General features: G+C 35.2%; 1 protein-coding gene across 4 annotated transcripts in view; it reads left to right on the top strand.

Moving 5' to 3' along the window:
* FAT4 (FAT atypical cadherin 4) overlaps positions 1-18206 on the top strand; it is a 171899-nt gene extending 153693 nt beyond the window's left edge. The window contains exons 13-18 of one of the 4 annotated variants that reach the window (XM_032292349.1): positions 1221-1306; positions 2192-2371; positions 4769-4893; positions 6473-6690; positions 12637-12898; positions 15187-18206. In XM_032292349.1, the coding sequence (XP_032148240.1) occupies positions 1221-1306; positions 2192-2371; positions 4769-4893; positions 6473-6690; positions 12637-12898; positions 15187-17051 (2736 nt within the window). In that variant the 3' untranslated portion in view covers positions 17052-18206. Of the gene's footprint in view, positions 1-1220; positions 1307-2191; positions 2372-4768; positions 4894-6472; positions 6691-12636; positions 12899-15183 lie in introns of all 4 variants that reach the window. The other 3 variants (XM_032292347.1, XM_032292348.1, XM_032292346.1) reach the window with 3 other exon arrangements.
* Positions 18207-19007: the final 801 nt, after the last annotated feature.

The raw sequence follows: 19007 nt of genomic DNA, 5'->3' as shown, positions 1-19007 counted from the left end.
ACATTTGCTTTGCTCTTATTAAACTGAAATGATAAGCATTCTGATAAATGGATGGCTGCATTGTATTTATATTTCTCTTTTATATATATAACAAATTTGGATTACCCCTGTCTATGGCATTCATAAATTTAGAATAACACTTTATTGTCTGCATTGGAAGAAAACTTTAAAACTCCTATCCATTTGGATAATGAATTATGACTATTCCTATGATTTACTGGCACTACACTCTATCCTTATGATTTCAGCAACCAAAATAGGCAAAGTTTGTCATTTGTCAAATTTTAATGAAGTTTGGGGAACAAAGGAGGTGCATCATCACAATAGCACTGCAGATTACACAATAATATTTATACACAGCTTTGGTCTTAGAGTGGACTGCAGCCATCTCAGTTGATGATACTCATTATATAGGACTCTGACTTCTATGGTTATCATATTCTTAGGCCTTTTAACTATAAATTTATGACTTTGTTTATTAGTCAAAAGGAGTATTCATATGTTCTACTAAACAGAAAGCTTTTGTCTCAAGGGGATATGCAAAAATGACTACTTAGTCATTATTTAAATACTATTGGGGATTTTCTACTGTAAAGTGATTTACAGTAATGTACCCTGATTATACAGAGATATGCTATTATGTTACTTATAATTATTCTTAACAAAAATGGGAAGAGCACTTACTTGGTTTGTTTAACATATCTCAAACTTTAATCCAAATATTTAAATTTTCATACATTGCTATACTAATATTTATACTGTATTTTTATAATCTTTTTGTAAATATGGCTGAAATCATATTAGACTTTTGAAAATCAAAAATTAAGAGGCTTTTCTTTTGTTAAAATAGCTTGATAGTACAATAAACGTGTTTCTTAAGATTGTTATCCCCAGGAAGATGTTTCAGACCTACTGTGTATTATTCTAAAGAAGATTAATGGCATTTTTATCTTTTTTCGTCTATAAAACAAGGCAGCAGGAGAAGATTTTTCAAAGTACCCTTTACGTTATAGATAAAGATAGTCATAATTTTAGAGATATCAAAAAAGCATGTGTGCATAATTCAGTATTATAATTATGTGATTTTTACATTAAATCAAGATGTTTTTACAGTTTCCAAATTATGTTCACATAGAAACAAGTCTTGGGTACTGTTGGCTGGAAAGACTAATAGGGACAGTAGAACTCAAAGTTGAACCTTTCCTTCTCTTGCTTCATAGGCAGCCTCCTTAACTGTGGACTCCTGTTCTGAGAACCAAGAGCCAGGATATTGTACTGTCAGTAATGTGGCAGTTTCAGATGACTGGTAAGGAATATGATTAGTTTAATCTTTATGGTTACTTAAAATTTTTAAAAAGAAAATTTACACCTAAAATAATTATATGATGCTAAGAATTGCATAAAGCTTAAGATATTTTATTTCCCTCCCCAAATTTTCATAATATAAAAGTCAATAATTACTGTGCAAAATTTGTTAAAATGTGTGAAATGAAGTGGTAGAAACAGGATAAAACTGGAGAAAAGGAAATTAAAAATAGCCAGTAGTCTTTGGAAAGATTCATGAAATAATTGCATATTACCTGGAAAACATGTAGGATAAAGGCCCCAGTTCTTTCAAATGCATTTCTAAAAGTTTATATGAAAATTAACAGATATGTTTCCATAGCACCTAAAACTGAATGCAGCAGTAATCTACTAGAAAGTAAGTGAGTTTAACAGGAAAAATGATAAACAGAGAAAAATAAGTAGTCATGCATCATGACGCCTCATTCATTGCCTCAATCAACTTATTGGCATCCCTTGCATTGATCAACTTATTGATATCCCTTATTATCTCTGCAGGAAAGGAGCAATGTAATCTAACATAAATATTAGAGTTGCCACTAATTCTACAGCATTATCTTCCCTTTGAGAATGTGCTCCTTCTTATTGACTCAGTATTGTGATAATATGCATCTAATTTGACTATTTGAAAATAAAATTTCCGTAAGTTTTAATATTTTTCATAATTTGGAAGCCTAACATCTCTGTGTGTTTATGGGACACTCTTCCACGTGTTATGTTTTCCATTGAAATTTATCACACTATAATAAATGCTAAAAAAGCTATATTTACTCTAATTTGACCTAAACATTATACTAAAAATGTACTCTTTTGGCACTAATATTTATATCTTCCATTTTTTATTTAGGACTCTTGATGTTCAGCCAAATAGAGTCACAGTTGGAGGTATCAGATCGCTAGAACCAATCCTTCAGAGGAGAGGACACGTGGAAAGCCATGATTTTGTTGGCTGTATAATGGAGTTTGCAGTCAATGGAAGGCCTCTGGAACCCAGTCAAGCTTTGGCAGCACAAGGCATCCTAGATCAGTATGGCAATTTCATTTCTTACTGTTTAAAAGAAAAAAAGTGCAAAAAAGAGCATGATTCAGTGAGCATCGAAAGATGAAACTATTATGCACAAATCTCTAAAAATACCAAATGATTTACATTGTTTTGAATTTTAAGTATTTATATATACTTTTGAAATTTTGGCATAAAATGTGATATTCAATTAGAAAATTAATGTTTGTTTTCTAGAGTCTAAAATACATATGTACATATATATATTTGCATGTGTGCATGTATATGTTTTACCCTCTTACAAAGAGTTGTGAAGGTTGAATGAGTTAAGTTGGTAAATTATATAGAAAGGACCCTGGTACATAGAGATATATAAATGTTAGCTATCATGGGCACATAGAACTGTATTTGACCTTAAATAGTTTTACTTATAAACATACATATTCTCAAAAACTTGATGCAGCTTTAAAAACAGGTAATAACTTGATTAATTATGAACTGTAAGGTTATTTTATTTGATTATTAATAAGGTTTCTAGCAATAACTTGGGAATTGTAGAAATAATATATTTTATTTTAAAATTACTTTTGTTCATTACTGAAATTTGAAAAATTCTGAAAAAACACAAGGAAGAAAATAAAATTAACATATAATCTAACCACCCAGAGACAACTACTCTTAGGTTACTGTCATATTCACGACTGCTTAGTATCCTATAATGTGAATGTGCTATATTTTAGCTATTGCTATACACTTTAGTCGTTTCCAATTTTATTAATATACCAATTACCCTGTGATTAACACATTTTCAGAAAAATCTTTGCTCATATTATTCTTTTGGATGAGATTGCTTGAAATCGAACTGTAAAGACAGCTGGGAATACTTTCTAATGTTTGTAACTTAAGTATTTTAATAACATTTGGCATTTGTCTTTCTTTTTCTACATGTGCTTATTGTTTTGTTAAAGTCACACTATTTTATTATTATTACTATCAAACAGAGCAGAGAAACACAGGATTGGGATTGCCACCATTGTTAATACTTTGGTGTGCATCCTTTTGTATCTCTCTCCATGTTCACAAAGTACTTTTTTAAAATATTAATTTTTTTCATTTAAAGATATTTTGTGAATGTCTTTTTAGGTCAAAACCTACTGAGCCAAAACTTTTAGATTTACCTAACAGAGCCAAAACTAGCTCTGTTAGACCTTATGTCCAGAATGCCTTTTTTTTTTTTTTTTCCTTGAGACGAAGTCTCACTCTGTCGCCGAGGCTAGAGTGCAGTGGCACGATCTCGTTTCACGGCAACCTCTGCCTCTTGGGTTCAAGCAGTTCTCTCCCTCAGCCTTCCGAGTAGCTGGGATTACAGGTGTCTGCCACCATGCCTGGCTAATTTTTGTATTTTTAGTAGAGACGGGGTTTCACCATCTTGACCAGGCTGGTCTTGAATTCCTGACCTTGTCATCTACCCTCCTCCACCTCCCAAAGTGCTAGGATTACAGGCATGAGCCACCACACCAGGCGCAGAATGACATTTTTAAAACACAAGTCAATTCTTTTCACTTCTTGGCTCAAAGTGCTTTGATAGTTTTCCATCTCACCTAGCTTCAAAGCCAGAGTCCTGATCCTGACTAATAGGGTTATTTTGATCTGCCATCACCCTTAACTTCCAACCATATCTGACTACTCTTCTTCTTCTTCTTCCCTGAGCTCCAACCATGTTGGGCCTCGGCGTTTCTCCAACATGGCAGTACGTTTGCATTTCAGGGCCTTCTTACTGGCTGTTTCCTCTAGCTGAAATTTTATTCTAGCAGATACACTTCATTCTCTTATTTTGTTTAGGTCTTAGCAGAGATGAATTCGCTGCCTAATCTAAAGATTCAGCAAACCCCCAAACACACTATACCATTTCTCACCTTAATTTTCCCCATAGCTATTTTTTCCTTTACTTTCTGTCTCTTCCACAAGGAAAAATAAATACTTGCTGAGTGCATGGTTGTTTTTTTCATTATTTTACTTCCATGTACATGGCATCTGGTAGGCATTCAATAAACATTAGTTACATGTGTAGCCTGGTAGACATGTGTCAAAAAATATGTGGTCCCTGGCTCACATGTACTAACCAAAGTGTTTATTTGACCAAGGCATTTTATTCAAATAAGAGCTAATTTAAAGAAGAAATTGTCACATCTTTTTCCTTATTATGTAAGATGTCTTCTTTCTTGACTCTTCTTTAGTGTGAGGTAGACTGTGTTTTCTAGGAAAACTTCTAGTTTGATTAGTTTCTCCAAATTAATTGTAACTTGAGCTTCGAATAATGGAATTCTTGAAATTAAACAGGTTAACAAAAGTTTATATCAACTTTTAGCAAACTTCTGTTCATCTTGTATGTGCCTTATGGCTCTCGATATGATTGTATTTTAGATGCCCTAGGCTGGAAGGTGCTTGTACTCGCAGCCCATGTCAACATGGTGGCACATGTGTGGATTACTGGTCATGGCAGCAGTGTCATTGCAAAGAGGGATTCACTGGGAAATACTGTGAAAAATGTATGTAAGGTCTTCCATCTTCCCCTGGAAATTATAATAACTATGAAAATTAAAATATATGCACCCAAGTATGTAATTGAATTAAAAATTATGCTTTCATTCTAAATATTGAAAATATTAAATGGGCAATAATTGGTAAAATACAGTGACATATTAAAAGTTATTTTTGTGACCTGAAGAAGAATGATATTCTTTTATAGAATTATTTAATAACTAAATCTATGGCTTCCATTTTTAAAATATTTTATCAGTTATTTTTGTTTATAAGAATGCTAGGCAATCTAAAATGTCAATGGTTATATTTAGGCTTTTTTGTCCTATTATCTGCCTTTGGGGGATATTTTTCTGGTGATTTTTTTGTGCATAAAAAGGTCACTCACCACTGAGCTCAAAACATCTTACAATGGCATCATAATAGGTTAAAATTCATGTTGATACTTTCATTTTAATTTATAAGAACCAGAATTAGTTCTGAATATTACTTTTAAAAACCCTGTCATCAGTTGTTTTCTAAGCCGTAATGTTACTATTATTTAGACATTAATGATGTTCACATCATCATTAGAAAATAGTGCTCTCTAATTTCAAGCTGTACATTTCAGTAACTAACCCTAATGGCTCCTCTTTTGTAAAAATTCTTCATTTTCAAACACATTGTTACTTAACTCTAGTGCAGGTATCTGACCACATTTAAGAAATCATTTGATTCAATTCTAATATGAAAATGAATAGAAATGCATAATAAAATTGAGACTATAATATAATCTAAAAGGTCTTGGTAGCAGAAAGTGTAACTGTGTGTAATTATATTAGATATAATAAAACATAGAGAACATGTTGTCACGTGATTTTTAAAGTAATAAATATTTAGTAAGTAGGATCCTAATTATATCTGAAATATGAGATGAATCATTGGCTAGATAAATGCCTGAGACTCTTCTTAAATCATGATATAACCCACATACTGTAAAACGTATGCTTTTAAAGTGCATCGTTCAGGGCTGAAATTGTTTTGAGCTCATTTTCTTAATATTTTTTCTTGAGCTATATCATTTGTTTCTATAATTTAAACTTCTATATTTCTGGAGTGTGGATTTTTTCAGATTATGATAAATTATAATATACCATACTGATTATACATGATGATAAATTATATCTGATGACTACTAGAAATAAAGTTAGTTACAAATATAAATATTTGATTGTACACGTCTTTGTCCAAATTTATAGTGTACTAGAGACTAAAGATTACAAATCATCTTAAAATCATGCAAACATATGTTTTGGAAATCCAATGAAAATGTTTACAAACAAATTTTTCAAGTACATATTTCCAACAAGTGGCTATGTCTTTAGGTATTCATAATTTATATAATGTGGCAAATAGTTTAGTAAATATTTCCCAAATGGTTAATGACTTAAATGGAAATTATTTTTTAAGAGTAGAGTTGGGGGACATTAATTCCCAAAAGTTGACATTTTCATTCTCCTTTTTAATATTTCTTGTCACTTTAGAAAACTCTCCAAGAAATGCCGAATGAGTGCATTCATTTTCCTTTTTTTTTTCTTTGGCTTTCAGCTATTACTCCTGACACTGCCTTATCATTAGAAGGCAAAGGGCGCTTGGACTACCACATGAGTCAGAATGAGAAGCGGGAATATTTGTTAAGGCAAAGCATACGAGGTGCCATGTTGGAGCCTTTTGGTGTGAACAGTCTGGAAGTAAAATTTAGGACCAGAAGCGAGAATGGCATTTTAATCCATATCCAAGAAAGCAGCAATTACACTACTGTGAAGGTGAGATAAAAGCTAATGGTGACTTCATTTGATTAGGCCGCCTGCTGTGTAGTGGTTTAAATCACTTCTCCCATAATTTCTGTCCTTTTCTTTACAACCCATTACAGTTCCGACTAATGCTGGGCGCTATTCCAATATCATCTATCTTAACTATTCCCCAGGCATTGGCCAGAGTAACAGAGATATGAATGGTTTGGTTTCTACACACTTTTGTCTTGCTTTAGAGTAGAGAACCCTGCCAGGTAGGCCAGCACACAAAGAATTAGTGGCAATCTATTTTTCTGGTAAGAATTTATACTGCTTTTTTCTTAGTTTTAAACAAAGCAAACCAAAAATATAATGTGTCTTTGAAACGCAAAAATATTTTTCTCCAATAATTATTTCAAATACTGATATGTATATGTGAATTGACAGGATTAGAATAAGGAAAAACATTGTGAGATATGGGAAAACATTTTGAAATTATATGATTTCTGGAGCATATATTTAATTCACTATCTATGTAAACTCTGTGAAGTATATTTGAAATTTGTTATAAGTAAAATTTCACTTAACCTTTCTGAATCATTTTTAAATAATCTTAAAAATTATACTTCATGAGAACAATGGATTGATTTATCATTAGGCTTTTATGTAATTTTTTTTTTCTTATCTGTAAATAAGATACTAAACTTACAGGTAAATAATTTAGTTAGATATACATTTTTGCATTGGCTCAGAGTTTTCTGAATTTTTAAATCTGTATTTTGCTTTCTTTCCCACAAATAAGTCATCTCCTAGACCAACAGTTTCTTTAGTTTAGTTAGATTGACTGCTTTCCATTAATATTACTTTGTATCATTGTACTGATAATTTTTAATATAAATTTTAGTAACTTCTTAAAATAACAAATCCATATTTCCTGAATTATTTTTGTCTATGAGTCAATATTTGAAAATTACTCCAGGAAGAGTTCATAAAGAAAAAGAGCAATATGCTCAGAAAATTATTAGGTTTAGTTCACATATAATACTAAAAATAAAAATAGATGTTCATTTCTAAACTTAAGCCTTTTTAATCCTCAAAATTTTTCTCTGTGCAAGCCAACCATGATTATGTCACATATAAATATATTTAATAAGTAGCATGAAAACCAATATTTCTTACATTCTTAAATAATAATCTCTCTAACCCAGTCATTTCCAACTAGGAATGATTTTACCCCCAGGGGACATTTGGCAATATCTGGAGACATTTTCAATTGTCACAGTTGGGAGTTGGGAGAGTGTTTCTGGCGTCTAGTGGTAGAGGTCAGGAATGCTGCCAAACATCAGCACTTTACAACAGTTATCTGGCCCAACATAGCATTAGTGCCAAATGGCAGACTCTCTACCCTAATCCCCTACAAGAGAACACTTTTAACTTTACCTCCATTGAAACAAAGGACCCAGTTGCAGAGTTCATAAAACCACTGTAAAAGAGAACACATAAGCCATTATATAACGTTATTTTTTGTACTTACAATTTTCATTGAACATGATATTAGAAGTAAACAATACAAAGAAGCAAAGAAAGAAATAAACCTTCATCCTCAATAAGAAACATATTTTATATGTTTTGAGGGGCTTTGACATTGAGGTCTGTGTGTTATCTCTTAAACTGTTTCCAAGTCCTCATGCCATTTAAATGACATATGAAATATTTCTGTATGTTATCACTTTAAGCCAAGGAATTCAGTGAAAATACAATGTGGTTGAAAAAAATCAGAGACCAGTTTTTTTCTTCCCTGAATGTCAGGATCCATTTTTGTCACCATAAATTCTTGTATTTTCAACAGGCCAACAGCATTCAACTCCAGATTTTGTTAGCTTTGTAGCGATAATTTAAGATTTTTTTATTTTCTGAAAGGAAAGTAAGTGTTAATTAATAAAAAATGAAAAACACAGAAATGCGTAGTTTTATATGAAAATTTTGAAAAACAGCTTTTTAAAGATTAAGGAGCTTGGCAGGTAAAGAAAATGGGTAAGAAAAAATAAAAACAATGAATTAAGAATAACTAAATAAACTGAAAGAAAGTAGCTATTGTAAGCAGGCAAATTATTTGGATGACAGGAATATCATGTGCTTATTACAGAATAGGATGGACTTTTACTTATTATTTAGTTTATTGGTCACCAAGACTCCAAGATTTCTTTTTTCTTTTTTTTTGGGGGGGGGGTTCCCTTTCTGACCTTTTATTTCTTTCTTTCTTACAGTTTGCTTGGTCTGACTCTTTCTCTTTTTCTATCATTCTCTCTCTCTTCTCTCTTTCCCTACACACACACACACACACACACACACACACACACACACACAGAGACAGAGAGAGAGAGAGAGAGAGAGAGAGAGAGAAGCAGCCAGAAGATGAGGACATTTTGTGAAAAATGAGCAAGCGTGTTGGGTAAATGCAGTGTCGGGTGTGGGCAGCAATAGCAATGAGAGGATAGAAAAGATTATGAGGTCGGGTGTGGTGGCTCACGCCTGTAACCCCAGCACTTTGGGAGGCCAAAGCGGATGGATCATGAGGTCAAGAGATCGAGACCATCCTCGTCAACATGGTGAAACCCCGTCTCTACTAAAAATACAAAAAATTAGCTGGGCATGGTGGTGCGTGCCTGTAATTCCAGCTACTCAGGAGGCTGAAGGAGGAGAATTGCCTGAACCCAGGAGGTGGAGGTTGTGGTGAGCCGAGATCATGCCATTGCACTCCAGCCTGGGTAACAAGAGCGAAACTCCATCTCAAAAAAAAAAAAAAGTAAAAGAAAAGATTATGTAGAATCAGTTGGGGCTATTCAAACAAAGAAAAAAGTAAGAAGAAAAAATTTCAGAGAGAAAGGCAAAAGGAAAGCATACTTGTGTAAAACTTTGTGGACCAACATTTAAAGCATTTCACAAATCTCTTTTCATTCATGGCATATCCTATAGCTCCATATTTGATGTTCTGTAATAACGGTAATATGAGGGACTTTATTTCTACTCTAAATCTGTTCTATTGTTTTATGTTTGTTTGTTTAAGTGGGCAACATAGGTGGCACAGAATTGGAATAATGAATTCAAAGCTATGTGGATTCAAATTAAACGAATGAACAAATAAATGCAGTCATGAGTTGCATAAGGACAGGGATACATTTCCTAAAATGCATTGTTAGGTGATTTTATTCCTGTGCAAACATCATAGAGTGAACTTACTTAAACCTCAATGGTACAGCCTACTCCACACCTAGGTTATATGGAATAGTCTATTGCTTCTGTGCTACAAACCTATATGGCATGTTTACTAGACTAACTACTGTATGCAATTGTGATACTGTGGCAAGTATTTGTTTATATAATCATATGCAAACATAGAAAAGGTACAGTAAAAAGGCTTCATAGAAGATTTTTTAGGGGAAAGTGGGGACAGCCTAGGCAACAGGGTCTTGCTCTGTTGGAGTGCAGGCTGGAGTGCAATGGTATGATCTTGGCTCATTTCAGTCTCTGCCTCCTGGGCTCAATTTATCCTCCCACCTCAGCGTCCCAAGTAGCTAGGACTATAGGCATGTGCCACCATGTCTGGCTAAGTTTTGTATTTTTTGAGTAGAGGAGGTTTCACGTGTTGCCCAAATGGCACTACTGTAAATAAAGCTTGTAGGACTGGAAGTTGCTCTGAGTCAGTGTGTCAGTAAGCAAGTGGCAGGTCAATGTGAAGGTCTAAGACATTATTCCACACTTCTGCAGACTTTATAAACTCTATATGCTTAGGTTACACTAAATCTATCAGAAATATTTTTTCTTCAATAATAAGTTAAACTTAGCTTACTGTAACTGTTTTCATTTATAAACTTTTAATTTCTTTAACTTTTTGCTTTTTTGTAATAACAGTTAAAACACAAATACATTGTATAGCTGTACAAAAATATTTTGGTTTCTTATACCCTTATTCTATAAGCTCTCTTCAATTTTAAGCATTTTTTATTTCATTTTATTTTTATTTTAAACTTTTGCGTCAATAACTAAGAAACAAAAAAACACATTAGCCTACACAGGATCAGGATCATCAGTGTCACTGTCTTCTACCTCCACATCCTGTACCAGTGGAAGGTCTTCAGGGGCAATAACACACATTCAACTGTCATCTCCTATGATAACAATGCCTTCTTCTGGAATGCTGCCTAAAGGACCTGGATGAGGCTGATTTACAGCTATTTTTTGTATCATTACAAGGAGTACCCTCTAAACTAATGATTTTTTTAAAATGTAGTAAATGCATAAACCAGTAATATAGTCATTTATTATCCTCATCAAGTATTAGGTATTGTACATAACTGCATGTAATATACTTTTATACTTACCGGCAGTGCCGTAGGCTTGCTTATACCTGTATCCCCGCAGTGAGTAATTTGTTGTGCTATGACATTACAATGGCTGCTGGGTCACTAGAAGATAGTAATTTTTCAGCTCCTGTGGTTCATCATTGACTGTTTGTGAATAAATAAAGCCAAGCAAAAGTTAGCATGATGTTTTGAAAGTTAGGAATTACATAAGTGTTAAGTAAAGTACTGCCAGGGAGAAGGAAAGCATTAAGAATGTTATAATGGGAACTTATATTCTTCTCCACCTCAATTTGTGGTATGCTCCAAGTGCTCTTTCATCAGAAATTTATCAAATAAAAGAGGACATGATGAAATCAATTTGGAGGAAAGAGCTGGGAGGAGGCTTTTTCTGTTTGTTCGTTTGTTTTTTTCAGAAAGGACTCTAGCTATAACCAAAAAAACTGCTGTTTTTACTGAGTGTCATGAGATGTTGCCCATTTGATGAAATGTTATTGTCATTTAGCTAGAATTTTCTGGGTTTTTAATTTTTTTAGTTTGGTACTAAAATGTATTATTATCTGGAAAAATTGCTTTAATAAAATATGACTATATGAATAACATATGTAAATGTGTTAGACATCTTTTCCGTAAAGTACAAATGAACTGATTTTTAGTTTTACCAGATGTGTTTGTTGCATGTAGAATAGCATTTGATCTGAGTGACAAAATAAACTAATCCATCTTTTCATTCCCATTATTTGAGGAACATTGCCACTGCATTCCCCTGCCAAGACACCAGCTCTGTCTGGCAGTGTTAACTGGTTTGTGCTCCCTGAACCAAATGTTCATCTTGCCTTGTAAATTATCTCATTTTCTAAAATGGTCTATTCAGGTTACGGGAAACTTGGTAGCTGGAAACTGGAGTGGGAGCATCCTGTTACCCAATGTTCTATCTACTAGACAAAATAAAATAAACCAAATATCCCTTAGATGTTGTAAAAGAGAGCCAAAGTGAAGACTTGCCCAGACACCTCATTATTAAGAATTCAGCCTTTATTCATCATAGTTTTTGATCCCAATAAATGATATAACCAATAGGCATCTTTTTCTTTCCCAAAATTCCGGTGTGTAAAAGATGACAGGTAAAACGATTATTTTCATCTTTATTTTCCAACTATCTTTCCTTTTTAGCTGAGCATTCATTTTTCTTTTTGAAGTGGTTTTCACAGTTTTTTCGTACTATGGGCCTTTTACTAAACGAACCAATATAACACACTCCAATGGCAGGTTGTCATTGAAGTACAAATAATCAAAAAAGGTATAATTTAGTTATCTTAAAATGGGCATTCACCCCTTTACTATTTCAATTGTGTTCTGGAAAATAATTCATTGTATTTTGAAAAATCAGGTATACAGATAAGAATACTTTGAAAACCATTGAAACTATTAAATATAAAAGTATGTGTTGCCTAAAATTGTAGGGACGAGATATGTAAGTATACTCTCATAAAACCAGATTCGTCCGCTATTCTATCTTCTGTAGATCAGTCAAAAATTTAAACTTTAGTTTTATTAATGATTTTTATTTAAGCATACCATATTTTAATTGTATATTATTTTTTAAAATGTTTTATAGATTAAGAATGGCAAAGTACATTTTACATCAGATGCAGGAATCGCTGGGAAAGTGGAGAGAAATATTCCTGAAGTGTATGTTGCAGACGGCCACTGGCACACTTTCCTAATTGGGAAAAACGGAACAGCCACAGTATTGTCTGTTGACAGAACATATAACAGAGATATTATCCACCCTACTCAAGACTTCGGTGGCCTTGATGTTCTTACTATATCGCTTGGAGGAATTCCACCCAATCAAGCACATCGAGACGCCCAAGCAGGTAAATGCCTCTGTTAAGTAGAATCACAAGGGAAAGGTAAAATTGTACCTCAAGAAGTAATTGTTTTTTTCTTGTGGCAAGAGTAGTTAAAATCTACACATTTAGTATGAATCTCATATACAATACAATTTCATTCAACAAAATGTATGTTTAAAAAAATAGTTTGATGTGAGATAATATCAATAATAAATATCCTAAAAATGTCATAGCTTTCTTTAGAAAGTTTGTAATAAACTATTAGCCACATCAAGCAACTTGCATCTTTCTTACCAAGGTTGTAACTCAGTCCATGGAGTGTTGATGCTTTGCTTGTCCACCAAGCATTTTGTATACATTTATTCATTTATTTGTTCATTCACAGCCACTCTCTTCATGGTCCATTAATGGGAACAAACATCGAAATAATACAAAGGAAGAATGTGGAATTCTAAAATATAGTGAAAAAAGAGAAAGAAAGGGGAATTTTGCTGAGGAATTGACATGTATACATAAATCTGAATGATAAGGAGAAGGATGAAAGTGTATGAAAGGTTAATTTATGTTGATAGAAAGTTTTTTTAAAGAAATAGATTAAGTCCAAGTTATAGAACACAGCACACTGGGGGCTAATGTCACAGGCAAATGATGAAGTTGGAGAATGAAGCAACTTCTAAACCTGTTGCAGTTTTGGTCTTCTTTACAGAGCAATGGGAAGTTATTAGCAATTTTAATCACAGGAGGATCAAGTTAGATATGCAGTAATATTACAGATCATTCAGGCTACAACATGGAGAATGAATTGGTGGAGGGCACGAGTGGATCAACAGAAATTAGTTGGGATGTGGACAAGATGTTTTGTGAGCTCCTGCTAGTGTGGTGGCCAAGGGGTTAGGAAGAAATGGACAGGCAAGAAGTATTCTGGGAACTAATATCAACCAAACTGTTAGTGATTATGGTAAAATTCAAGGAGGATTCTACTTCTCAACTCAAAGAAGGGTAGTGTCACCAAGAGAGGGAACTATAGAACACTGCAAAAGCAGCATATCTCGGGAAGTAGCAGATTTGGTTTGGGACATTTTGGGTTGGAATCATCTTTGAAAAAATCTTTTGGATGGATAGGCTGGAACTCAGAAATAGACTTTAGCTGGAAATACATGTTTAGGAGTGGTCAGTGTCAAGCAGTTAACTGAAGTACTGAACATGGGTGTGATCACCTAACATGAGAGTGTAGAGTGAAAAGAAAGCCTAGGACCTCATCTTGATGAACCGTAAGAGTCAATGGTTATATAGAGGAGAATAAGTCAGAAAAGGAGACTAAGTAATAGGAAGAAAATCAGGAGTATAGGAACAAAAGGAAAAGATGTCACAAAAGCTCATAGAAAAATGTATATCAAGGATGAGAATGTTACTAGGGTAGAACGATGCATTAAATAAGAGGAAAATAATGCATGTGAGAGTAACAGAGTTAAGGCATAAAAGTTAAAGTCTGGGTTATAAATCCTTTTTATATATTTAGTTATTATAGAACATTATGAGAAAACAAGCCAACATAAATTATGCTTTTTTGGTAGTGTCAAAATAGATTCTTGAGCCCTGAGATAGGAACATCAGCGTGTTAGTGCACTCAAGTGTAATGAAGTGTTTCTTAACTTTGTATTTTATCTTTATCTTTCCCCTAAGGAGACACTTAATAAAGTCTAAACTTTGCCATTCCCAAGTCATAAAATGTTAACACCAGTGATATGTTTTCATCTGATCTTTGGAGGTCTACAGACCATTGTAATAGCTAAGATTTTTTTCTTTTGCTCCCCAAGAACTTATGTTTGACACCTTTGGTGCAATATCACCTTCAATGGGAATGCAAGATTTTGTAGTTGAAGCCGTTGGCCTATTTCATGCTCTTTACAAGTTTTTAAAAATACATTTTATTTGTATGTATGCAATTTTTGGTGTATGGAATGTCAAAAGAAAGGAAATTGATAATTAAATAAATGAGTAAGAAAAAGAAAATTCAGCCTGCCCAAGTCATTCATAAATCTTCAGAATGAGTGGGATTCAAGCAACCTGCCCCATGTTTGGTCATAGTAATGTTACACACCTTGCTAAGTTATGTTGTAAGATGCACAGCTTAGTTACCTTTCAACTGGGTGATCGCTCTGAGACGGAGCTTTCAGTATTCACATGAAGTGATTCTGAAGTTTCTTTTTACAAGTGATTCTGGACTTTTCCAGCAATGTAGCAGAAGTCTTTTTAAAAAGAAACTTCAGAATCACTTCATGTAGCCTTACTGCTGCTTCTTCTCCCAGCAGGTTTTGATGGCTGCATTGCTTCTATGTGGTATGGTGAAGAAAGTCTTCCTTTCAGCGGAAAGCATAGCTTGGCCTCCATCTCAAAAACAGATCCCTCAGTGAAGATTGGCTGTCGTGGCCCAAACATCTGTGCCAGTAACCCCTGCTGGGGTGATTTGCTGTGCATTAATCAGTGGTATGCCTACAGGTGTGTTCCTCCTGGGGACTGTGCCTCCCACCCATGCCAGAATGGTGGCAGCTGTGAGCCAGGCCTGCACTCGGGCTTCACCTGTAGCTGCCCAGACTCGCACATGGGAAGGACCTGTGAGATGGTGGTGGCCTGTCTTGGTGTCCTCTGTCCTCAGGGGAAGGTGTGCAAAGCTGGAAGTCCAGCGGGGCATGTCTGTGTTCTGAGTCAGGGCCCCGAAGAGATCTCCCTGCCGTTGTGGGCTGTGCCTGCCATTGTGGGCAGCTGTGCAACTGTCCTGGCCCTCCTGGTCCTGAGCCTCATCCTGTGTAACCAGTGCAGGGGGAAGAAGGCCAAAAATCCCAAAGAGGAGAAGAAACCAAAGGAGAAGAAGAAAAAGGGAAGTGAGAACGTTGCTTTTGATGACCCCGACAATATCCCTCCCTACGGGGATGACATGACCGTGAGGAAGCAGCCTGAAGGAAACCCAAAACCAGATATCATTGAAAGGGAAAACCCCTACCTTATCTATGATGAAACTGATATTCCTCACAACTCAGAAACCATCCCTAGCGCCCCTCTGGCATCTCCAGAGCAGGAGATAGAGCACTATGACATTGACAATGCCAGTAGCATTGCCCCTTCGGATGCAGACATCATCCAACACTACAAGCAGTTCCGCAGCCACACACCAAAATTTTCAATCCAGAGGCACAGTCCCCTAGGCTTTGCAAGGCAATCCCCCATGCCCTTAGGAGCAAGCAGTTTGACTTACCAGCCTTCATACGGTCAAGGTTTGAGAACCAGCTCCCTAAGCCACTCGGCGTGCCCAACTCCTAACCCTCTGTCCCGACACAGTCCAGCCCCTTTCTCCAAATCTTCTACTTTCTATAGAAACAGCCCAGCAAGGGAATTGCATCTTCCTATAAGGGATGGTAACACTTTGGAAATGCATGGTGACACCTGCCAACCTGGCATTTTCAACTATGCCACAAGGCTGGGAAGGAGAAGCAAGAGTCCTCAGGCCATGGCATCACATGGTTCTAGACCAGGGAGTCGCCTAAAGCAGCCAGTTGGGCAGATTCCGCTGGAATCTTCTCCTCCAGTCGGACTCTCCATCGAAGAAGTCGAGAGGCTCAACACGCCTCGCCCTAGAAACCCAAGTATCTGCAGTGCAGACCATGGGAGGTCTTCTTCAGAGGAGGACTGCAGAAGGCCACTGTCTAGAACACGGAATCCAGCTGATGGCATTCCAGCTCCAGAATCCTCTTCTGATAGTGACTCCCATGAGTCTTTCACTTGCTCAGAAATGGAATATGACAGGGAGAAGCCAATGGTATATACTTCCAGGATGCCCAAATTATCTCAAGTCAATGAATCTGATGCAGATGATGAAGATAATTATGGAGCCAGACTGAAGCCTCGAAGGTACCATGGCCGCAAGGCCGAGGGAGGACCTGTGGGCACCCAGGCAGCGGCACCAGGCGCTGCTGACAACACGCTGCCCATGAAGTTTGGGCAGCAAGCAGGGACTTTCAACTGGGACAACCTTTTGAACTGGGGCCCTGGCTTTGGCCATTATGTAGATGTTTTTAAAGATTTGGCATCTCTTCCAGAAAAAGCAGCAGCAAATGAAGAAGGCAAAGCTGGGACAACTAAGCCAGGCCCCAAAGATGGGGAAGCAGAACAGTATGTGTGAAGTTTATGTACTGGCACTATACAAACATAAAAACAAATGCTCAAACCATTGTAAAGTTGCCAACTAGGTTGGGTCATGTTTGAAAAACAGGCCAGTATGGACTAGTGGTAGAGGGGAACCTTTAAAAATAATAACCACAATGCTGCTGAAACAGACTCACAGCTACTCTTAATTTAAACATATGTGGTTGAATTTATTTCTCTGCATGCATTGTGTTTTGTAACTAGTTTTGTGGCATGCAGCATTTGGAAGATTTTTCTTATTTAGCAGTGTTTGATTTGTGATTTTTTAAAATTGATACCTTTACCATTGCAGAAAAGAACTTGTGCTTTCCCAGTGGCGTATGTGTATTGTTTCCATTGTATTATTATAATTATATTTTGCATTGCAAGATCCTGGATGTTAAACCAATCCTTGTCAAGTGTAGAAAGGAACCCTCCTATCGTGGAATGAAGATTAGGTATAATAACACTTTTCAGAATGATCATTTCCATATTTGATGTTGCTCAGAAATGTCTATTTGAGTAAATTGTACATGACAGTGGGTACTGAAATTAAGTCATTTTGTTCAGCACTTTAATGCTTTCTTGTAGAATTGTCTGAAAACTTCTAGATCCTTTAGCAAATGATTCTAGTCTCCTGACTTTCATCAGGCTTCCATTAGGAACAGTGATTGCATGTTGTCCCCAGAACACTGCCACCTTTCTATGCAGATGATGTTCTCAGCAGCACTTCTAAGAGACACTCTTAAAAGTTATTTATTGAAATTTTTTTCTATGCTTTTACTATTTTAAAGAATTGACCTAAGGAAAGCCTATGATTGGACTTATTTTCCAACTAGACAACATTTACTCTAAGTACCCAGTTTTTATAATTTATATGAAATCAGATTTCAACACTTACTTTCAGTCATTTTGTAGACCATTTTTTTTTAATACTGTGTAAAAACCTTTTTTACACCTAAGCCGTGTTTTTGATACTGATATTTTCCTATGCTGAATAGTTTTCTTACTTTCAGGGAAGGTAAGAAAATACTTTTTTTATATTTGTTACTTATGTAACATTCATATTTTTCACATTTTGATATTTGTAACATACTGTATGCTTTCTACTTGTAAATGTCAACAATAGAATTAAAATATTTATTTAAAATACTTTGTATTCTAGTGTAATATTGATTTTTATCTTTCTATGTTCTTCGTATGCCCAATTGAGAATAGTCTCTACTTGTCAATAGGGTATGACTAATTGAACTGTATATAGGCAGCATCATTTTCTTTTTAAAAATGTGAATATGGATCCTTGCCAGAACAGGTATTTTAAAGTCACTTTAGTGCATTCCTAACCTGTCAGAGTTCTTGGGCTTCCCTGGAGTATAATGAGTCTAGACTAGGTTGATCTGAGGGGTCTAACTTTATTATGAAGCTTGTTTAAACATCCTAGGGATAAATGTTTGGAAATTCCCAGTAGAATATGTTCACTGACGACCAGCTTTAGCTCAGTCTTATAGAAGCAGCAATGAATTAAAGCTAATTATGGAAAATGTCTGGGTCTGATTTTCTCTAAGGACGCAGCCCAAAATTCTCTAAGTCCAATGGTGGGTAGAAAGAATGATAGCAAAAGCTCCACTCTACATATGTGTCTTTAATTTATTGATTACTCTGCTGCATAATTCTAAAGAAACTGTACATGCTGTTTTAGCCAAGACAAACCTTTGTTTTCAGGAGTCATAGTTATGTCTTAAATAACAGGACTTAAAAAAATTTCTTCACAATCTCAGAACATTTGTAATTTAATATCTGCCCAAAACCTAATATTCGTTGAGAATACTCTTCTTTAATACCGACCATACCATATTGAATAGGAATTTTAACAATATGTAAATTAACACCCACCCAGAGGTTGAGGTATATGCCAGAATTATTTTGTCATGTAATAATGTTGAGGTTATTATTT

This window comes from Sapajus apella, unplaced genomic scaffold (genome assembly GCF_009761245.1).
Source record: "Sapajus apella isolate SASKATOON/1434 unplaced genomic scaffold, GSC_monkey_1.0 scaffold27, whole genome shotgun sequence".
Taxonomy (NCBI): Eukaryota; Metazoa; Chordata; class Mammalia; order Primates; family Cebidae; genus Sapajus; species Sapajus apella.
This window is presented reverse-complemented; position numbering and strand designations above follow the sequence as displayed.